This window comes from Manis javanica, chromosome 17 (genome assembly GCF_040802235.1).
Source record: "Manis javanica isolate MJ-LG chromosome 17, MJ_LKY, whole genome shotgun sequence".
Lineage (NCBI taxonomy): Eukaryota > Metazoa > Chordata > Mammalia > Pholidota > Manidae > Manis > Manis javanica.
The window spans coordinates 31,650,298-31,673,832 of NC_133172.1; the positions used below are offsets into that span (position 1 = coordinate 31,650,298).

General features: G+C 50.2%; 1 protein-coding gene across 3 annotated transcripts in view; it reads right to left on the bottom strand.

The window, feature by feature from the left end:
• The window catches only part of ZNF423 (zinc finger protein 423), a 319,623-nt gene extending 299,494 nt beyond the window's left edge, over window positions 1-20,129 (bottom strand). For 2 of the 3 annotated variants that reach the window (XM_073225422.1, XM_073225420.1), the window contains exon 1: window positions 18,565-20,129. Coding sequence is in view for 2 of the 3 variants with exons in the window: in XM_073225420.1 (XP_073081521.1) it covers window positions 18,565-18,604 (40 nt within the window). In the remaining variant the exon portion in view is untranslated. The remainder of the gene's footprint in view (window positions 1-18,564) is intronic. The other variant, XM_073225421.1, reaches the window with a different exon arrangement.
• Between the last annotated feature and the right edge of the window lie 3,406 nt (window positions 20,130-23,535).

The following is a 23,535-nucleotide window of genomic DNA, read 5'->3' on the forward strand; positions in this document are numbered from 1 at the left end:
GTTGCTGTGAGGCGTGAATGAATCAATGAGTGCAAAGTGCTCAGAAGCAATCAATTACACTTATTTTTATTATTATACACTAAGGGATGGCCAATGCTGCGGGCAACTGCCCTCCCCCAATCCCGCCCCAAAGCTAAGGGCCAATCAGCGCTCCAGTCCCCAGAGGACTCCCCCAAAGGCGCACATCTGGCCAGCGGAGCCCTGCAGTCCAACCACCCGCCGGCGCCCAGCTGCGAGCTAGCGGCCGCCACCGCCCCCGGCCCGCCCCGCCCCCAGCCCGGGTCCTGGGGGCGCCGGCTGGGCCCGGGCAGCCCCAGACTCCGAGGGGCGGGCAGCGTGCACGGCCCGCGGTGCAGAATAACCCGGGCCCCACCCGGGCAGCGCAAGTGAGCGCCGCAGTCCGAGCCTTCCCAGCCAGCCCCCCGCCGCGGCCGCTTTGTGCCCAGACCTGGGCCTGAGTTATTGCGTTGCAGCCATGAAGCCCTCCCGCGCAGGGGGCGGCCCGACGCGTTCCCAGGACGGCCGCCTCAAAGAGGCCCTGGAGCCACCCCGCTGGGCAGGCAGACGAAGGCCCGGAGGGGCGGCATTCCCAAGAGCCCGCAGACCCTGCCCGCCCCGACGCCCGTTTCCTCTCCCGCCTCTAATCCAACCCCGGACCTCTTTGCCCTCTCCCATCCGTGACCTTTCCCCATCCCCCCCGCACTTCTACGTGCTCTCCCGCCACCCCATCCCATACCTTCTTCGCCCAGGACCCAAATCACACCCAGCAACTCTGCAGACAGACCCCAGGAGGGCCCTAGAGGCCCCAATCCCACCTCCGGCCTCGGAAATCTCTGCCCTCCCCCACCCCACCAGCCTTGGGTCACAGCCCTGGCTTGGAAAAGGGCTGGATTCTGGGCTGGGCCTCTGAGGGAATGGGCTGTGGGAGTCTCATGGCCTCATGGGCCCAGTGCCAGGCACTGGGGACAGGGCAATGACCCAGACAGGTAAGGGCTCTGTTGGGTGGTGCTCAAAGCCAGCCTGCCAAGGAGGACCCATCACTGCCCTCTGTGGTGACAGGGAGATAGGACTGCATGACTCGGGATGGGGAAGGGGCACCGCTGCCCCATCAAACTGAGCCTCCCCCAAGAGAAGACTTCCTGGACAGTGCAGCGGAAACCGACGAGGCTGGGCCAGGGCTGGGTCCTCCCAGCAAGAGGGGGCAGCGGCCCAAGAAAGCCCCACACCTCCCAGCCCCTTCAAAGCACAAATGTGGAGGCTCCTGCTCCTCTCCCCACCCCCAGTCACCCTGGGCTCAAGTGTCACCTCCCTATCTGGACAGCCTCCCCCATTTGTTTCCCAGAAATTACGTTGCTGACTAGTATACTTGTAGATGGCCCTTCACTCCCTCTAGAATAAACTGTTCACCATTGTGACCTTAGCACATTAAACAGTTCCCAGCACATATTAGGTGCTCAATAAATATGTGTGGAATGAATAAATGAACAAACAAATGAGTGAACAAACAGGCAAATGGTAGCTGTTAAAAGCCTGAACCCAGATAAAAGGGGTCCATGACAAGTGATCAAATAAGTTTAGAAATCAGAAACAATTATCTCTGAGAAAGACCCACATTAGCATTTTAAAGGCTCTGAGAAGCCCTGAAAGTTTTAAAGACTCTTAACTCTGCTTAATGCAGTGTTGGCCAAATGTACTTGGGCAGAACACATTTTTTATTCTTTTAATGAAACATCAACAAAATTCTGGAATACATTTTGGAGGGCACCATTTCCCACTCTCACAACCATGAGTTTATAGAAGGTAAACAGAACCTTACAAAGGAGAGGGAGGGACTTGCTTCTTTCTTTCTGTGGGTTCAGGAGCAGCATACTCCTTAGCACAGAGTAGGTATTCCAGAAATATCTAAATGAATTGATACAAAGTAAATTCAGGAATAAACTCTACCACCCATGAGCATTTTCTCTGTCCCTGTACTGATAGTCTAAACCATACAAACACAGACAAAAGTCTCTTCCCCGTGGGGGCTGGCACTCACAGATGTACCTGCACACATACAGGTGAACACACAGACATACACATGCACACCCATCATGATGCACATGCCCTCTCACAGTCCTCTTGTCTGTGACTGGCCAGTGTGCCCCTTAAGAAGGGCAGCTGTCCTTGATAAGGCAGGAAGAATGGACATGAGGGATGCAGAAGCCTCATTCACCACCTGGCACTCCAAGAGGGTAGGGTCGCCCCACCAGTTGATGGATGAAAAGCTAGGTTTTTTCCCTCCCTTTTTCTCTGGAGCTGCATTCTAAGCACAAATGTACTCAGAGTGAGAGAGGGAATGGCAAAGTTAGGCTGCTCCGGAGTGTGAGTCCCACCCCACCTCTTCAGACAACCATTTTGATTTTACAAAGCTCTTTCTCACTGGTCTGGAAGTTTCACTGCCACACCTCTCCTGGAAATGGAGATCCCATTTCACAGAAAGTGGAGCTGAGGCTCACCCATTATATGGTGAGTAAGTGGGTGAAATAAGGGGTGGGAACCCAGGTCTGCCTGCTCAGAATCTCCCCCCAACATCCCAGAAATCTGAGGGTCCCAGGTTGTTCCCAAGGCAAGCCCTGGCTTGGGTCATTAGCAATAGCAAGATGTGCCCTTGCTCCCCCATCCTTACCCTGCCCCCAGGCACAATTCTGCCACAAGGTTATTTTATGATCTTGGACATCTGACTTGCCCTCTCTGGGAAAAGTCTGATCAATCACATAAGAAGGGAGTTCAGCTCAGGATTCTGTAAGATTCATTATTGCTTGTGAAAAAGAAAGCCTGAGGTTCCCAACTGAGCAGTCAGAAGTGTCAAGATAAAATGAGATACTGCTATAAAGCACATAGCCCAGTATTTGCATATAGGAAGTGCTCATTAAATGTTAGCTGCTCTTGGTGTTACAATTCCATTCTTCTAGGCCCAAATCAAACTCTACCCCCTCTTCCAGGCCTTGTTGCCTATCAAAAGGAATCCCTCCAACCTCTTTGCCCTCAACCCACACCTCTAATTTGGGCTGCCCTATCTAGTTCTGAAGTTAAGGTCTTATGTCCTCTCCAGACTGTGGGATCCCTGAGGGCATGGCCTTTATTTGGTTCATCTCTGCTTCCTCCTTAACACCCAGGCTAAGTGTCTCACTTGAGTAAAATACTCAGGATTTAGAGGGGAAGAGAGGAGAAGGAAAAAGAAAGGGGAGGGAAAGGGGAAAGAGGGAAGGAAAATGGATGGATGATGGTTGGATGAATGATGGATGATGGATGATAGATGAATGGATGGGTGATGGGTGGATAGCTCTTAGATGATGATGGATGGATGAATGATGGATGATGAAAGAATGGATGTATGGACAGATGGATGGGTGAATGATGAATGGATAACAGATGGATGGATGATGGATAAACGAATGGATGGATGGATGAATGATGCATGGATGATAGATAGTTGAATGATGGATGAATGGATGGATGGATGGACGACTGGATGAATGATGATGGATGGATGATAGATGGATGAATGATGGATGGAAGGAAGAGATATGAATAAAAGAATAGCTGAGAGAAAGAAATGCCCAAACCCCCAAGCTCCACATTCAGTGCAGTGCCTCTTACACAAGAAATAAAAACAGTCTATAAACACAAGAAAAATAGTCAACTTCACTAGTAATCAACGAAGTACAAATTAAAACAATGAGCTATTTCTTGCTTGCCAGTTTGGCAAAAAGAAAAGGAAGGTGAAGGAGAAAGAAAAAGGAGAAAAAAACATTCTATATGGGCAAGTATTAGGAGAAATATGCATCACACATTATTATTGATAGGTAAAAATTGGTATGCCTTTAAGGATGGTACAACATTAAAAAATCCATCAACATCATCCACCACATAAACAAAAAGAAAAAACGCATGATCATCTCCATAGATACTGAAAAAGCATTCAACAAAATTCAGCATCCGTTCATGATAAAAACTCTCAACAAAATGGGTATAGAGGGCAAGTACCTCAACATAATAAAGGCCATGTATGATAAACCCCAAAGCCAACATCATACTGAACAGTGAGAAGCTAAAAGCTTTTCCTCTGAGATCAGGAACAAGACAGGGATGCCCACTCTCCCCACTGTTATTCAACATAGTACTGGAGGTCCTAGTCATGGCAATTAGACAAAACAAAGAAATACAAGGAATCCAGATTGGTAAAGAAGAAGTTAAACTGTCACTATTTGCAGATGACATGATAATGTACATAAAAAACCCTAAAGACTCCACTCCAAAACTACTAGAACTGATACCGGAATTCAGCAATGTTGCAGGATACAAAATTAATACACAGAAATCTGTGGCTTTCCTATACACTAACAATGAACTAACAGAAAGAGAAATCAGGAAAACAATTCCATTCACAATAGCATCAAAAAGAATAAAATATCTAGGAATAAACCTAACCGAGGAAGTGAAAGACCTATACCCTGAAAACTATAAGACACTCTTAAGAGAAATTAAAGAGGACACTAACAAATGGAAACTCATCCCATGCTCCTGTCTAGGAAAAATTATTATCGTCAAAATGGCCATCCTGCCCAAAGCAACATACAGATTTGATGCAATCCCTATCAAATTACCAACAGCATTCTTCAACGACCTGGAACAAATAGTTCAAAAATTCATATGGAACCACAAAAGACCCCAAATAGCCAAAGCAATCCTGAGAAGGAAGAATAAAGTAGGGGGGATCTTGCTCCCCAACTTCAAGCTCTACTACAAAGCCCCAATAATCAAGACAATTTGGTACTGGCACAAGAACAGAGCCACAGACCAGTGGAACAGAATAGAGACTCCAACATTGACCCAAACATATATGGTCAATTAATATATGATAAAGGAGCCATGGACATACAATGGGGAAATGACAGTCTCTTCAACAGATGGTGCTGGCAAAACTGGACAGCTACATGTAAGAGAATGAAACTGGATCACTGTCTAACCCCATACACAAAAGTAAATTCGAAATGGATCAAAGACCTGAAAGTAAGTCATGAAACCATAAAACTCTTAGAAAAAAACATAGGCAAAAATCTTAGATATAAACATGAGTGCCTTCTTCATGAACATATCTTCCCGGGCAAGGGAAACAAAAGCAAAAATGAATGGGTGGGACTATATCAAGCTGAAAAGCTTCTGTACAGCAAAGGACACCATCAATAGAACAAAAAGGTATCCTACAGTATGGGAGAATATATTCATAAATGACAGATCTGATAAAGGGTTGACATCCAAAATATATAAAGAGCTCACACACCTCAACAAACAAAAAGCAAATAATCCAATTAAAAAATGGGCAGAGGAGCTGAATAGACAGTTCTCTAAAGAAGAAATTCAGATGGCCAACAGACACATGAAAAGATGCTCCACATTGCTTGTCATCAGAGAAATGCAAATTAAAACCACAATGAGATATCACCTCACACCAGTAAGGATCGCCACCATCCAAAAGACAAACAACAACATATGTTGGCGAGGTTGTGGAGAAAGGGGAACCCTCCTACACTGCTGGTGGGAATGTAAATTAGTTCAACCATTGTGGAAAGCAGTATGGAGGTTCCTCAAAATGCTCAAAATAGAAATACCATTTGACCTGGGAATCCCACTTCTAGGAATTTACCCTAAGAATGCAGCAGCCCAATTTGAAAAAGGCAGATGCACCCCTATGTTCATCGCAGCACTATTTACAACAGCCAATAAATGGAAGCAACCTAAGTGTCCATCAGTAGATGAATGGATAAAGATGTGGTACATATACACAATGAAATATTATTCAGCCATAAGAAGAAAACAAATCCTACTATTTGCAACAACATGGATGGAGCTAGAGGGTATTATGCTCAGTGAAATAAGCCAGGTGGAGAAAGACAAGTACCAAATGATTTCACTCATATGTGGAGTGTAAGAACAAAGAAAAACTGAAGGAACAAAACAGCAGCAGAATCACAGAACCCAAGAATGGACTAACAGCTACCAAAGGGAAAGGGACTGGGGAGGATGGGTGGGAAGGGAGGGATAAGGGCGGGGAAAAAGAAAGGGGGCCTTACGATTAGCATGCATAATGTGGGGGAGGCATAGGAAGGGATGTGCAACACAGAAGACAAGCAGTGATTCTACAGCATCTTACTATGCTGATGGATAGTGACTGTAATGGGGTTTGTGGAGGGGGACTTGGTGAAGGGGGGAGCCTAGTAAACATAATGTTCTTCATGTAATTGTAGATTAATGATACCAAAATAAATAAATAAATAAATAAATAAATAAATAAATAAAAATTGGTATTCCTTTGCGGAAGGAAATTTGGAAATACTTATCAAATATTGCAAGTGACTACCCTTTGTCCTAACAATTCCATTCCAAGTAATCTAGCCTAAGAAACACAAAGATTTATAAATGAGGATGCTCCCTGCACCCTTGTTTATAATAGCAAAAAACTGGAAGCAACTAACAGACCATCAATAGAGTACTGTAAATAAATTCTGGTACATCCATTCTGTAGAACTATGGCTGTTGAAAAGGAGTAAGTCTGTAACACTGACATGACCGTATCTCCTAGACTAATGGCTCTTAACCCTGGCTGCACATTTAAATTACCTGGGAAGCTTTAAAAATAAACTGACCTAGGTTCCCCATCCTCAGATACTCTGGCTTATTTGGTCTGTGGTGAGGCCCAGGCGATGTGATTTCTTTAACTACCTAAGATGGTACCAATGTGCAACTAAGACTGGAAGCTCACTGCTGCCTGAAAATAACAAATAACAGAAAGTGTAGTCAAGGAGTGTATGATATTATCTACTTTTAAAATGTATGGGTGTATATACATATTTGTGTGTAAATGCACCACAGAAAAGGTCTGAAAGAAAGACAGCTATGGATAATCGTGCTTATCTCTGGGGAAGGGGAGGATTAAATTATTTTTTTAAGATATGTAAATCTTTTTTTAATAAGATGTGAGTATGAACAGCCCAAAAGACAGATTACATAGATGGGTGGGGAGCAGGACAGAACTGTGCCTTTTCTCGGGGCCTTCTTCCCAAGCCCAGAGCTCAGGGACTTCCCCCACCCCTGGAGAAAGGTGAGTTTCTCTGATGTCTTTTCTGGCCCCTTGGACAGTTATAAAGGAAGGTAATGGTTACTGACTCAGGCTCTGGAGCTGGAAGACAGGGCTAGTCCCAGCTCTGCTGCCTCCAGCCATGTGACTTTGAGGGAGGGACTTCTGTTGCCTCTGTTTGTGCCTCCAACACTGAGGGCAATCAGAGAGCAGTTGTGAGAACTGGGGAACATTTGGGAAGGGCTGAAGGCAGGGCCTGGCACAGGTTAAGTACTTGGTCATCACTGTGCCTCCACATGGCCTCCCCAGGGATCAGGGCTGGCCATGCTGGCAGCTCTGGACAGGTATACATGGGACCTGGTCATTCTTTGCCCACCTTGTCCCTGATTAGAGACACACCAGAGAACTTGCTCCAACAATCCTTGGCAAAGCCCCTGGAGCCAAAAGAGCCAGGGTACCACAGGTGGAACTCTCAGACACCTGAAAAAGTACCAACATCACAATCAAGCCCTTGATACTTCTCTTGCCCAATGCTCCCCTCAACTCCCAAAGGGCCAGGGCAGCAAGGGAGGACCCAGCTGCCCTGGTGCAGGACACCCTAGAGCCACCTCTGCAGCCTCTCACTCTGCTGACTGGTCACTTTAGAGTAACTTGAAAAGACCTAATAATATCTTTCTATGCTGCATTATTTTAAAGACAAAGCTTCTTTATTTTCTCCTTCTTATGTTTCAGGAATTAAGACCCTAAGCTACCTAAGACAAGTAGTTAATTCAACGAGTTCCATCCCATTTCATGAACAGGGAAACGGAGGCCCACAGAGGAAGCTGTCTTGCCCAAGAACACGCAGCCTGTTTCCCCCAACTCACAACCCTTTCCCAAAGAGAAATAAATCAGTCTTGACTTAGACCATCAGTGAGAAGGAGGGCTTCCTTTTTTTCCTGAGTTTTAATTGAGAGCAGGTGCCCTGCACACACATCTCATTTTCTACTGCCTGCATCCTTCTCCTGACCCCATCCCCCACTCCTAGTGTAATTCGGGAAAGGCCATCCCTGCAGGATGGAGGCTGCTGAGTGGAGACCGGAGAGCCCTGGTCAGCACCAAGCCAGGTCAACTCCATCCAGTCCAAAGCTCCCTTGGCCATGTAGCAAGAAGGCAGAGGAAGCATGGGATAGGAAATTTATTCAATTACAAGTTCTGTTTTATTTCAAACTAGTATGAACATCTCATGTAGCTTTTATCACTTAAAAACAATGTTTTACATCTAGCACAATGCTTGGCACAAGCCTTCAGTAGATGGTGGCTACAATCTCACAGGAGAAAGTACAGCAACCCCCACGTCTGGACTAAGGAGGAATGGGGGTGTGGAGGGGAAATGGGCACAAGCCATCCTCAACCCCAAGGGGCCTGAGGGCTCCCAGTCCTCCAGGGTGTGGCATCTCTCACCTCCTGAACTTGAGTAAAGGATGGGGACAGGGAAGAGGGGTGGTGGGGCAGGAGAGATCATCAAAGATGCCAGCAGTAAGCCCCGGCCACCCTATCAGCACACCACTCATTCACTCAGGAATTCATTTACTCATTACTCAGCCATTACTCACTCATACTTGCCCACCCATTCATGCATTCACTCAACAGTTTACACATTTGCTCATTCACATAAGAAGTCCTTTTTAAACCCAAGGACGGAGAAGCCCATGTGAAGACCCCATGAAAAAGTGTGAGTCCCGGAGACCCACCAGGCTAACCACATCTACGTGGAGATCCTTCTCCCCAGTGAGTAAAACAAGTCAAGCTCCGCCAGCTCTCAACAGGGCTGCTCTGGGGAACTGGGGATTTGAGTTACTCCCTCTGGCCTCCAGGAGATAGAACCAGGACCAGTGCACCCAAAATTACAGCAGGCAAACTGCTGTTTAATGGGAAGAAAAACATGTGAGATTCAATCCAGAAATGCTCAGGTGTGTCATGGAGGTAGTGGGCTCCCTCTATGAGTGAAAGTGTGAGAGCCCAGGCTGGATGGAACAGAGGATGCCAGAAACACACCCAAAGTCTGAATGAAGTGGCCTCCTGTTCACCCTGGGATTTTCTGGATTCTAAAAAGTTCAAAAGCAAAAATAGTAAAGGTCTGAATCTTCCCAACACGTATGCCATGACCCTGGCTGGCCGCTCTCTCCCTGAGGAGCAGAGGGCATCTGCAGAGCTGTCCTGGGCACTAGAATGTGTGCACTGCTCACTGCTCCCCTGAGAAGCTTGTACTCTGCAGCCTCCACCCCAGGTGACAGGAGCCGGTCCCCTCTTTCCATCTCCGCCCACCCCACACCCCGCTGGGAGCCTGCTCTCCTCCTCACCTCACCCTTTCCCTGGGGACTCTCTGGCACTGGTGATTGTCTCTCTCCCCAAGTTCAGACCTGCAGCCCCAGGGGGCTAGGGACAAAGCCACATCTCTAGTTCAGGAGCCAGAAATACATTATATGTTGCTGGTGGCTACAAGGCCCTGTGGCTCCAGGCCAAGAGAGTATACCCCACCTGGATGTGGCAGCCACTACCACTACACTCCCTTACCCAGCCATGCCCTGCCCCCTAACCAGGCCCAGTTGGCCATCACTCTGCCTTCAGGCAGGTAAAATTCAGTGCAACAGGAGTTAGGTGAACAGTATGTTTTATTTAATTAGGATCAACAGAAGAGATAAACCTCACAGCAGGATAGGGAATGACAACGTTGCAAAAAATAATTCATGCCCAGGTAACGAAAGGGCAAATTTCAATTACAGAGAAAACCGGGCAGAAAAGGTGCCTGACGCCTCCAAGGAAGAGAACAGTGCCTGCAGTGCCCAGACCTGTGCACCAGAGGTGGGCGGTGCCCAGGACTAGAATCAAGACAACCAAGTGGCTGCTCCAAAGGAGCTGTTCCTCCCCTTTGCTCAGCACAAACTGAAACTATGTGCGCAGGGCTGGGTGAGTCGGCAGGGCTGGGTGAGTCGGGGGAGAGCTGCCTGGGTCCTAACAGGCAGATGTGAGAGCCCCAGGGCATCTGCCCTGCCGGGGGGTCACTAAATAAACTCACACCCAGCCAAACCCCATCTCCAAAGGAAGGATGTCCCCACGGAGAAAGAACATTCTTATCCTAAGAATGGTCACCAGATCACTCAACTCCTGAGAACCCCTCCTGTCCTGTCCCCAGCCCCCCAACTCTGATGAGGTCCAATCTCAGGCTCTGCCCTAGCATGGGGCCACCAGTCTCACTTCTCATACTACAGAAAGGGAGTACCACCAGCTCCCTAGAGTCACTTCACTGCCTGGATCACTGTCCCGTGCTTTCCCTGGAAATTGAAGGCCTTGAACTGGATGACCTCCTCAGACGGTGGTCAGCTGGGAACCCAGCCCACCCACCACCTGGGTGCTGACTAAAAATGAAAAGTTCATGGTAGTGATGGCTGCATGGTGATGCGAATGTACTTAATGACGCTGAACCACACACTTAAGAAATGGCTATGATGGTACATTTTATGTTATGTACATCTTACCTCAACTTTAAAAAAGAAAAAAAAAAAGAGCTCTGAGCCCCTCCCCAGACCAGCTCACCAGGGTAAGCATCTGTAGATCTGGCCTAGGAATCCGCTATTAACCAGCCTTACTCTAGCTGATCCACTCTAATCTGTATGAATCCACCCTCACCAAATGAAGGCTCCCCATACCTTGCCCAGCCTAATGCTTTTAATTATCCAGTAAATAGTTCTTGTGCAAAAGAGTATTCAAAACAATGAATTCTCCAAGTTTCAGAGCCCAAAGAACTATTTTTATTTACATTTTCTCCCTCCAAACGGATGCTCCCACCATGCCTACATTCCCGAGGCTTTGCCGCGTCCATCGATCGATCGTGCAGCCAGGCTGGGCTCTCTCATCCTCCAACCCTGGTCCTTAGGTGACATCAGCCCCGACACCCCCACCAACTGTGAGAGATTGCTGTAAAATTAGTGAGCCTATCTAAAGAGCCCCATTTTATATCCCAATTCAGAAGATGACATGAACATCTGCTTTCACTTCAAGACATTAATTTTCAATTATTGGAGAAAAACAAAATTAGTCCTGACAAATTGCTGGCGAACCCAGGCTCTTGTCTGGTGGTTCACAGTAACTTCGGGCCCCACAGTTAGTGCCCTCGGACGGAGTTTCCTGATGGGTTCCTGTCATTTGGAGTCCAGCCAAACAAGCAGCCACTCTCAGGTAACTGCCTCTTAAGGGCCAAGTTCAGAGAACTAAGGAAGTTAGGTTTTTCTCTTTCTCGAGAAGGCATGGAAAGGAGAGGGGAAAAGATTTAAAAAATCATTCACGCTGACCATTGTCAGCGTTGGACATTTCGAGGCTTGCCTCCCTTTGAGGAGCAGGATTTCATACCCTTAGATGGAAATGCAAATCACTCCTAAGTCCAAGGGTGCCCAGCAAAGGTATATCTGGAAAGCCTTATAATTTGCATTTACTATCTGCAAAGGGAGAAGGGTGGATGATGCGATTCTCTTATAGGACGAGACCCCTTCTACCCCTGCCATAATGTCATCCATGATTCTAAGTCCAAAACTCAACAGCTCCAGCTTCTGAGATTGGGATGCTTAAAAATCTTCTACAACAAAAAATTGCTTGCTGGGGTCCATCATCCCAGGAATCTGGTTCAGCCCAAGTCAGGGTCTACAGAAAAAAAAAGAAAGAAAACCCTGAATTTGCCAACTTCAAGGACCCCAAATCCAGAGAACAAGCACTTAATAAGAGACTATCAACACCATAATCTCATTTGATGTTTTTTTTTTACAGATCTTGGCTGCTGTAGTCACTATATCACTAAGAAGCCACTGAAATGTGAATGAGCAGAAGAATTCAGAGATAATGATGTAGCAATCTTTGAATTTGACTTATCACAATTGAAACCAGAGTGAGTTTGCCTAGGTAACACGTTCAGACTTTGGCGGGGAGGCTAGTAACCAGAGGGAGGTAGGTCCAAAAAAAAAAAACAAAAAGAAAACAAAACAACGAAACAATCAAGGAAAATTATATCTTCAAGAAGAGAATGAAAGACATTGCTCTTCCAAAGTCAACTCAGTAACTGAGCTCCAACATTGTGTAATTGACTTTGCAAGTAGAACAACAGCATCGTAACAAAGAAAATGTCAGTGTTTTCACAGCACTAATCTATAACGCTGGGAGGCCCTCCCGCTGTCAGCCAAGGCTGACAATACAATAGCTTTCAAAGGGATATTACCATCATGCTTTTATTCCTGACATCAATCAAGACAAAGAGAATCCTTTTCACAAGACATTAAAAATCAAACCTTTGTACAAAAAGATAGGTAAAACAGCATTCTCCTTAAAGCCAGTCACACAGAGCAATCAGCTAATTGGCGCTCCTTGAAAGAGGTATTTTTATTTACTGAGTGTACAACCCCAGCCTTTGACTGCTGCAGATCCTGGAAGGTAAGCTATGGATCAAAACTTTCCATCCACATTTCCCCACCCCATTTCCCCTACGTCTCCCACAGTGGGCGGAGGCAACACAGCACCCAAACTTCACTCGGGATGTAACCAATCCAGGCGGAATTGGTCCATTTTGGGTGCAAAACTACTCTGATTACCAACTAACACGTTTATATACAAAGTGCCCTTGCAATGTGACAGGACTTTGCAGAAATTGTCAGATTCACCAACCAAGATGTATAAAGGTTTTCCCCAGCTACCCGCAGCAATGGGGAGCTGCTAAGAGTCTTTCTCTGTTGTAATTACCCTAGACCCACAGAAAATAAAGGAGCCCTGATATTTATTGCAAACGTTTGTGAGACAGGAAAATAACATTCTCTGCAAACACCCGAGTACCATGGACAAGGTCCCGGAAAGGTAAATTCATCTTAACTTCAGCCAAACAAAGAGTTAACTAAACCCACCCATCCACCTTAGTTAAAAATAAAATTTTTAAAAAAGAGCCATCAGGAAAGCTAACCATTCTCTGCTTGCTTACTACCATCAAGGCAGTTTTAGATGCCTGCATGCCAGAAGTTAGTGACACTTACAGAAACCTACAGGTCCACGAGCAGGGAGTTAAGGGATTTGATGTTTGTAAGAGTTCATTATCTACACACTTTCCAAGCCACCGAAGCTGCCCAGCCCACCAGACGATGAAACGGTCCAAGATGCCATGTCCCCACACCTCTTCAGAGCTTGACAGAGCTGCTGGTCTAGGTGACCCAAGGCCCCAGACTGCTGAGGAGGAGGGAGTGAGAGAATTCACTTGATTTCCAGCAGGGGGTCCCTTTGGAACTCAGAGTCAAGGTGTCTTGTGATTTTTCCCTCTGGTACCCAACAGACCATCTGCCAAAAATATGCAAGTGAGTCCAGTCACTCAAAGGCAGAGATGTTACTCAATAAGCATCTGGAACAGAAAAGGATGTTCTTACTTTTCAGACATAACTGGACAGCATTGTTTACTTTTAAACAGTATTTGAACAGGTGCTGTTCATTTCACTGCAAAATGGGCAGAAGTTTTAAAAGAGGGAATTGGCCCCAAATCTGCCATGAAGAATCACTGTGTCCAACTAGCACCACCTAAATCAGCCTTTTTCCAAGAGCCAGGCAGTGCATCTGCACCAACTCCAGCGGCAGGTTCCCTTCGTTTACACATCCAAATGAACAGTTAAGAGAAATCAATGCATCTAATTGCTAGACTATTAAATCCTACATCAGGGGAAGAATTCCACAGCCACCAGCTTAAGAGTTGGCTACTGATACAGCAATTACTGCAACTTTCTATTAAACTGAACCAGATCCCCAGCCTTTGGTCTCCAGCTAGGAACGATGCACTCAAAGATGCTGCACTCCTGTTTCCTCTCCCGCTTCTCCCTGTTCCTCCTGTTAAGTCGAGGTAGCATGCCATAGCAGTGCCAGGGCAGGCTGGCTCTGCTGAATGACCTTATGACTGTAAAGTCACTGGCATTTTGCACCTTTCATTATTGATGCACACTAGGTACCTTATGGTTTAACATTTAGCAAGGTCCTCCTGCCAAAAGCATATAGTTATCTTATTGCTTATTAAGTTTTTGCAAAGAAACAGGTGTAAGAATCTAAACAGCAATTACTAGACACAAAGGATGTTTTCTAGAGTGTGACAAGCCCTTCCCAAAACTGGAAATCAGTGCCTTATTGAGCAGAAAAGGGATTAAATATGAGGATTAAATGTCAGCTACCCCAGTCCACCCAGAAAGCAAAAGAACCCATTTAGATTTGTTTTGCCCTTCCTACAAGATCATGTACATTTAGCCAAACAAATCTCGACAATTTACACTTGTATGTGGTCTCAGCTGAATCAAAAAACCTAACCTCAGAACGCCTATATTTATTACATCTCAATTATTTCCATGGAAACATGAGCAGTGGCAAACTACACTGTTCCCAAGTCCCTAAACCACCAAATTTAGAAGACGAACTTTGGAGGAGCTATGGAATGGCAGGAAAGGTAGGGAAGTCATTAGGGGTAGTTCTGGATGTTGGGGTTGGGGGGATGTGCATGGATACAGCCTGTGTGCTAATTAATATTAAGAACTGTAATTAACAGGCAGTTGTTAGATGGAGAAAATCAAGTGTTAGAAATTATTTAAAAGTTTTAAACTGAGGCTGGAAAAAAGATGTTATTAATAATCCATATAAATGAGTAGGCTGTTTCGTGGACCTTAGGAAGCAGTGTGGGTGAAGAGAAACAGATTAGCAAACCACCTGATATCATCAGCCAAAATAACATCAGTGAGATATGATGAGAACAGCCCTGGAGAACGAGGCCAAAATTATCAAAGGGAACAAATCATCTCACAACTGCCATACCACAGCACCAGGCAACAGAGAGGGAGAATGGTGTAGGGAGGGAAAATCGGTGAGAAAATATGACTTTTATAACATGCATGTTTTTTTGGTGTGTTGTTTTTTTTTAATAACAAGTCTTCTGGAAACTAATGAAGCCTGCCATACTGCCCCGACCCGCTTCACTATTTGCTGGGTGTCCTCCCTAGAAAAGGGGTTTTCCAAAGAAGGACAAACATTCCAAAGGGACAAGTGACCCCCACTCCAGAAGGGAGGCTGTGTAGGTGAGTGAGAAGTGAGACCCCCGCCCAGGCTGGTTTGATTTTTCAAAGCAGCAATGCCTGTGATTTCAAATCACACTTTCTGAGCATCCATTAGAAATTGTCATATTTCTGTCTTTCCTTCCTGCTACTGGCTTTCACATTTCCGAGATCAATTACGAATTACAGTCAAGCGACTTTCACAGCAGCTTGTGAGGGCTGGGAAGTCCACAATGCCTCTCTGTTAGCCCTGACACACAGCAGTGGAAGCAAAATAAAATAAAATTTAAAAGGCACCACTGTTCCTTAAGAAGCACCACCTTCAAGCATCTTTAAAGGGGAAAACCTTTTTGTTTTAAGAGCTTGATGTGGATCTGTCCACACTCAAGCATACACTTTTGAATATTGCTTGAGAAAGGGGGTTGGGGGAGGCAGTTCTTGAAAAGCAATAAATCCATCACCTGCTGTAACTCTTATCTATTCAAATTATCTTCTCTCTTAATTCTTCCCTCAATAAGTGGCCACATCTCCACACTATTCACCCCTGTAAATTGAATAAAAGGCAGAATGGTGAGAGACAAGTGTTTAGTTGCTTTTGGAAAATGCGAAGAACATGAACAACGGGATCTTGGACTCCAAGGGCAGAAAGGCACATGTGGTTGGTATTTACAACACTTTTCAAAATGCCTACACTTGTCTTATTCCCACTTTGCTCTCTTTCCTCCATCAATTAGCTTGAATTGTCTGCTATAAATACACACATGTACTTTTAGAGAGATTCATTAAAAATCATGTCAAGGCTCATTGCGTGAAAGGCTGAAGACCAGTTCTTGAGTCTTTCTCAGTTACAGAGTGTTTTAGAATTAGGTTCAAGCAACTCTGAAACACCCACACATCTGCTCACTACAAATTGGTCCACCTTTGCTTTGTCTCTCGCCTTCTAAAATAAGGAGATTTGTAGGCACGAACTGAGGTTAGAGCTAGGTACACTTTGCATCTTCCTTTACCAAAAATATCTGCTCCTATATGTAGAATTTGCTCAAAATCAATTGCCCTTCTCTGAATGGCCCCGGAAGATGACTGGTTAGCCAGAGACGGGTAAGATTCCTCAAGGGAGGTACAACCTAAGACAGGCACAGTCGCAGGGGGGCCATCAGGTGAGAAATTGGGGATCAACAGAGGTGAGGCTTAGAACCTCACTGCTCCCTGTTTTGAGAGAAATCTGCATCCGTGGATGTTTTATTGCCCTTGTCTAGCTTGGATTAACACATAGTCTACAGGCACACACCTGATCATCTACATTTGCTCTCTTACAACACTAAACTATGTTTTCTACCTTTATCTTGCATCTACCTACCACTTCAGCATTTTATTAAAAATAATAATAATAATAATAAAGAGAGAAATGTAGGATCCACATATAAATCAAGTATAAAAATCAAACGAATATTCCTATTTGATCTGATTGTTTATAGTTCATAATGCGTGATCAAAACCGAAAGTTTCTGTGATGACTGCCCTTGTACTGTTCACCATGTAAGAACTTATTCACTATGTAAGAATTTGTTCACCATGTAAAAAAAAAAAAAAATCAACTGCCCGAGTTAAACAAAACTGCCTTTCCAACCAGAGATTCCAATTCTACATTTTCTTCTGGGCCACCTTAAGTGGCTCTTGAAGAAGTGAGCAGTGAGCCAGGAAAAGAGAAAAGAAATCAAATATTATGTCAAGTCCCACAGCCCTTCTGTTCAGCAAAAAGACAAGCATCTACTGTTTGCCTGTCCCCTTCTTGGTTGGGGTCTCTCTTCTGGTTTCCTTGTCCCTCAATCAGAACAACCCCTGGCCCCCTATTTTTGTGGAGGAGGCCAGGCTATCCTGGATTGGGATGCCTGCCAGTTTGAGGGGGACAAGACCAACTTCTCTCAAGGAAAAAGAGGAAAGGGAGCAGCGGGGTTGCTGAGAGTTTAGACTGAATTGGTCAGCTTGTAAGATGACAGGGGCGCCTGCTGAGCAGGGTGCCTGGCAATCTCCTGAGACTTCAGAAGGAAAGCAATGGCGGGTGTCTCAGGACGCTCCTTGCCAGATTTGGTCCCAGCCATTTCAGTCAGGAGCTAGGCTGGCAGGAAGGGAGAGGGGCCCCAGCGCCTTCCCGCGCAGGCCTCCAGGAAATGAACTTTTCAGAGCAGAACTGGGCTCAGGCCAGAGGTCATCAGGGGAGTTGGGAGAGGACAGGGGCCTCGGGACTTCAGGCTCCAAAGCTGTAGCAGCTCTCATCCTGTCCCTCCTCCATCATCTCCCAACGCGGTTGGGCGGCTGGGCACCCACCCGAGGGGTTGGAATCGGGACAAAGCAGCAGGCAAGGCCTGCAGAGGCCAGCCAATGGAGAGGGAAGGGCAGGGGAGGGGTTCAGTCGCCCGCAAGCTGACTTTCCCGGAGGCCTCTGCTCTCCAGGGGCCCACTCGAGCCAGGGGCCTCCGGTGGAAATAGAAAGCAAAGCAAGAAGACGAAAAAACAAGTGGTGTGTGTGCGTGCGTGTGTTCCCTCACAACCGTGTGCACTCCAGGGCCTCGATACAGGAAGCCGGTCTGGGTGTAGAGGATGTGCGTGCCCAGGTTCGGGTCTTGGGCACCCTCCGTGGAGGGGCACGCGCAGCAGCCGCTGCGCTCCCCTGGGGACCCGCGTCCTGCCGGCGCTGCGCAGACAATGAACTCCTGGCGGAGGCTCCCGGCCCGGTTGGCCTCGGTGGAGGAGGCAGGAAGTGCGGGGGCCCGGGCCGGGAGCGGGGCCCAGGCAGGGGGCGGGGAGGGGTGCCGGGGGCCGGAGCGCGCCCCAGCGACGCCCGCCGCTCTCGGCGTCCCGGGGCTACTAGGCGGGGGCCGAGAAAAGGCGGCAAGGCCCGGCACCCAGAGAGAGCGGCCTCGGAGCTGCCGGCCTCCCGGGCGCCGGTTCTCGCTGCCTCTTCCTGCCTCCCGCCGCCCGCCGCCGAGATTCGCAATCCCCGCCAAGTCGGGCCCGCACCCCTTGATTGGCCACGCGGGCCCGGGGCCCGCACGGAGACAGCAGCGAGGGCCCCTCAGCTGCGCCCCCAGGCCCGGGTCCCCCGCGGGCGGCGGCGCCGGGCCCGGAGAGGGTGCGGGCGGGCAGGGTGTCCGCGGCGTGCCCCCTCCACCGCCTCCGCCTCCTGCTCCGGGCCTCCTCCTCCCCCTCTCCCTCCGCCTCCGCCTCCGCCTCCGCCTCCTCCTCCTCTCGGCTCGCTCGCGCGGGTCCCCGGCCGCCCGCCCGCTCGCCGGTCCCTCCTCCCTCGCTCCCTCCCTCCCCGCGCGCTTAGCTGGCTCGCGACTCCGCCGGGCCTCGCTCGCTCACCTTTCACCGAGCGCGGCTTCGCCTGCTTCCGCCTGGACATGTCCGGGGCTCCCGGCGCTCCGTCGCCCTCCGCGGCCGGCTTCCCCCGCCGCCCCCCGCCGCTCCGGGCTGCCCTTTTCCCCCTTCTCCTCCGCCTGCCTCTCGGAAACTTTTTTTTTTGCAGCCGGGTCGGCGGCCGTGGGGAGCGGATCGCAGGTCCGGGGCGACCTCCCAGGGGGAATCGGCCCAGGCTGGCCGAGGACACTCGGGGGCGGGGGGAGGCCCGGGGGGCGCGCCGGGGCCCTGCCTGTTGCAATGCGGCAGTTGGGGGCTCTCGGTCCCAGTGGCGGTCCCAGCGGCGCGGGGAGTCCGGAGGCCACTCGGCCGAGCCGAGTTATGCAAAAAAAAAAAAAAAAAAAAAAGCCGCCCCCCTCCTCCTCCCCACCCCCCGCCGGCCCCCGGCCCCTGCGGCCCCCTCCCTCCCACCGCCACCCTCACCCTCCTCCTCCTTCTCCTCCTCCGCCCCTTGCCGGATTTTTGTGCAAAGTTTGCAGGCGTCCGGCCACGCAGCCCGGTGCGGAGCTCACAATGAACCCATATGAGGAGGGGGGTCGGGGCTGTAATAGAAGGGGTCTCAGTGGGGGAGGAGACCGGGAGGCGGTCGTGAGCGTGGAAGCTCAGTGCCCCCCGGAAAAAAAAAAGCCTTCAAATATCCCCCGCCGCACCAAAAAATAATAAATATTAATGGCTAAAAAAATACCCAAACGCCTGGTTTGGAGATTATGATGGATGGGGAGGGGTGACCCTCAACTCAGCCTACTTGGGGGGCTCGAAACGGCCGCAGTGGCTCGGAAGCCGCAGCTCGGGGCCCCTGGCTCACGCCCCCTTCTCTGGCTCTCGGCTTGGTCCGGCGCTGGGCCCCCGGAGGAGGAAGGGGCGCGCGGGGGGCGCTCAGGCGGCGGCGGGCAGGCACGCTGGTACCCGGGGCATTGCTCAGCCCGTGCGCCGGGCCGCCGCTGCCTGCCCTCGGGCTGCGGTGCTCAGCGCGCGGCGCGCAGCCGTTCCCCAGGCCGGTGCCAAGTCGCCGGCCCCGCTAGCTGCCTCCATGGGCCAGGGGTTCGAAGAGGGGGGGGGTGGCGGCCGCGGTGGTGGAGGAGGATGAGCAGGCGGCTGCCGGGTTCCCGTCCTCCCGGGCAGCGGTGGCGGCGGCGGCTGCGCTCCGGCTCCTCCGCGCTCCAGCCGGCGCCGGCCCGCCCGCCAGCCTCCCTTGCGCTCCTGTCTTCTTTGTGGTCGCTGGCTCTCCTCCTCCCGATCCGGCTGCTGGGGCTGCACTGCAGAGACACATAATAAAGCCAGGCTTGGCTGGAAATGTAGCCGGGTCCCAGCAGGAGGATGTGAGGAGCGGAGTCCCGGCGGGGGAGCGCTCTGATCCCGTGGGGCGCCCCGCACTGCTCCGGCTCGGATCAGACGGAGAGAGGGCCAACAGCACCGAGCGATGGACAGCGCTGGAAATACAGCTCCGGCCGCCCGCAAAACCCGGACCGCGGCAGCGGCGGCGGCGGCAGGCACGGCGCGGGCGCGGGCACCGCACCGACACGCGGGGCCCCGACTTGGGCACTGGCGGCACCGGGGACGGGAGCAAGGAACAGATCCAGGGCCCACTGGTGCTGCCAAGCTCGCCAAGATGCATTAGCATCACAAACTGCAAAAAAAGTGTGTTTGGAGGGGGGAACAAACGGGGGTGAATTGCCCTGGCACTGCTACCTCCATTATGCCCCCACGCACATGAATTTTCCCTGAACTCTTCGCTCTTCGCTCTTGAATTCTGCCCACCAGTCGGCGTTTGAAGACCCACATCCACAAACGCATCCAGCGCTGGGCTAATACTGTTCGCCCCTGACACCAGCATTTGTAGGGTTCCCGCGTCTGGTTGCGCACTCCTTGGTTAAGGGAGTAAAAGGAATATCTTAGCCCCAAAACATTGCAGTAGCACCGCCTTCCCACACAATTGACAGAAGAAATAAACCAGGTCTACTTTGCACAAAGTTTTGCCCCAACCGCCAGGGGGCGCCTCGCGTCCCTGCAGCTCTTGAACTAATTGAGGCTTTGGTCTCAGACCATGAGAGGGAAGGGGTCAGACTTCGGAAAGGTCCTCCCCAGGCGGTTCCTCTAAACCGTTCCATTGAAGCCTTACACAGTACCCCCGCCCCAGCTGCAGGCTGGGGTGGAGTCCAGGGTGGGGGGAGAGGGCCCGACATTGACCCCTCCCGGACAAGTGGCGCCACCTTGGGCCGGCTCTCCCCAGAGCTGGGAGAACGAAGCGGGTGCGCGGCGCGGCGCTGGGGGTTATCAATCTCGCGGATCGATAAGTTGCCACTTGGAGGGGGGAGGGCTGTGTCCCCTCGGAGACGAGTTACCCAGGGCAACCTTTCACGGAAAAACTCGCTGCCCGCGGAGAGCCGAGCCGGGGCCGGCCGGGCAGCGGCGCCCGACCCAAGCAGGGCGCCTGCGCCCCGCCGTTCCCCAGCCTGCCCGCCAGCCCGGCCCGCGCCCCCCTTCGGCTCGCTTAGCTGTCCCACCCGGCCCTGCTTGCGTCTCTGGGCCTGCGGGCTCCGACCGCGTGCTGGGCTGATTGCAGAGGTAGAGGCCACCTCCGCACCCCCATGGCTAGGGAGCGAGAGTGCGGGGTAAGGCTTGAAGGGGAGGGGGAACCAAGCTGGCGCGCTCAAGGCCGTCTCTGAGGTACAGGCGGATGAACCGCGAAACGCGACGCCGAGACAGAAACCCTGACACCGAAAGACAGACAGGAGCCCCAGAGGGGCCACGTTCAGACAGAGATGTCTCTTAACTGGGACCCAGACTCTGAGGGCTGCCTCCCTTCCCCAAGTTAGGCTGCCGCCGCCCTCCCCAGCTCTTGCGTCCAAGAGCATCCAGCATCTCGGCCTTCCAGAAGGGAAGTGGGAGCCGCCTGCCGCAGCTCAGGGATGGCCGGAGTTAGGCTGCGAGGGGGCGCCGAGGGCCAAAGAAAGGGCAGAGGCCGCGAGGCGCCTGGGAAGGAGCCAGGAAGGAGGGGCCGAAGCAGCATTTCCCCCACCCCCGCCGGCGCCTGGGATCGAGGCCCGCGGAGAGAGGCTGACAGGCGGCAGATGGCACACGCTGGGGGAGGGGGGCGATTGGCTTCAGCTCCAGGGTGCCCCCGCCGCGGGCTGCCTCTCCTAGGGGGAGGGGGCGGAGAACAGCGCCCCGGTTCGCCCGCCCAAGCTCTCTGGGGGGCTGGAGGCTGCTGATCCTGCCCAGTCGGGAGCCGGGAGAGAGGGGACAGACAAAAGGAGGGCTAGGGGAAGGGCTGTGCTGGAGGAAAGGAGGGGGCCACCGGGCGGGGACCGACCGTTGGAGACCCGCGGTGCTGCCCTTCTTCTACCCTCAGGGAACTGCAGAAGACCCAGAGGCCAGAGGCAAGGGGAACACGATGGCGGGGCGGGGCAACATCCCATCCCGAACTAATTCATAAGGGCTGAGGGTCCTGGAGAAGCTTTTTGGACTCTGTCCTGCGCATCGCAGTCACACCTGTCCGCGTCTGGACGCTCACCCCTCCCCGCAAGACCTGGCTGCGGTCTCCCAGCTCAATGGCAGTCAGGATGCAGAGGGAGCTTGACCTCATGACAGCCTCAGCCCCATCAGCTTTCTCTGAAGATTGTTTCATTTTTAACTCCTTCCTGAAAAATGCTGTTTTAAGGAAAATTCCAGAGCAGCAAAAAGCCAATAGCTCCCACCCAAAGGGTCTCAGGGCACTGGGTGAGGGCAGGGCTAGTTGCCCTACCTCCTGGGCCTTGCCTCTCAACAGTCTGGTGACCTGGAAGCAGAAAAAGGTCATTTTTAGGTGGTATTTTATATCTGCCTACCTACTTTCAGCAGGACATCTAGGGGTCTGGGCCTCTCCATGGTGAGAAAGACCCCCTGTGGCCTCTTCTTCCTCACTGGCAAAATGAACAGCTGTCCCTGCCCCACCCAAAGGAGAAACCTTTGTAAACTGGAAGGAGCCACCATCATAAATGCAAGAGAAATTACAAATAGATGTTTTTAAAAACAAATAAAACCTTGTTCACATAAGTGGGCATCTTTCCAAGTTATAACTTCGCTGGAGGAGATGGCCCATGTAAACCCAAGGTACCTGCCTCTCCCCACCATTTCTGCATTCTCCTAATGATGTAGCCACAGACACACAGCAAGTGAGGCTTCTTCCTTGAGTTTCAAAAGAGACAAGTGTCATCCAGAGCAGTCTGGTGAACACAGGAAGGGCTATGGGTGGCAAAATCAAGGTAGGACAGTAAAGTAAAATAAGATAGTGACCTCTAAGCTAGCATACCTGCTTCCAGAGTTGTTCAACAGGTGCTTTGTAGTGAATGACCAAATGACAGCCTTCCCACCATCTACATATGTGCGCGCACAGACGCACACACATGCACACATACACACTTACTTTAAATAACAGTCACCTGAATACATACAATCTAGAATTCATGCTTTCTGCTTACCATTTTATTACGTGAAAGTCATACTGTCTATTGGGAAAACTCATCTGCCTATAGGAACAGTCATTCTGGGGAGAGAAGATTAATCCCCCAATCTTCCCCTAGGAAATAAATTCATTCCTTTGCTCACTTGTTACTCCCACGTTCACTAATTGATTGTGTGCCTACTGTGCACCAAAACTAGGAGGGAAGCAACGGACAAAAAGGACCATAGCCCCTCCCAGCCAGGGATTGCTCTCTCATGGCAATGCTGACTTTTAATAAATGATCACATAAATAATTATTTAATTACAGTTTGAACAATCCTAAGAAGGAAAAATACAGTGTAAATGAGGCCAAAAAACAGAGGGTCACAGTGGTGGTCTGACTGAGAGCCTGGAGGATGGGGAAGGACTCAGGGAAGAGGATGGAGAACAGAGTTCCTGGCAGAGTGAACAGTGTGTGTAAAGGGCCTGAGGTG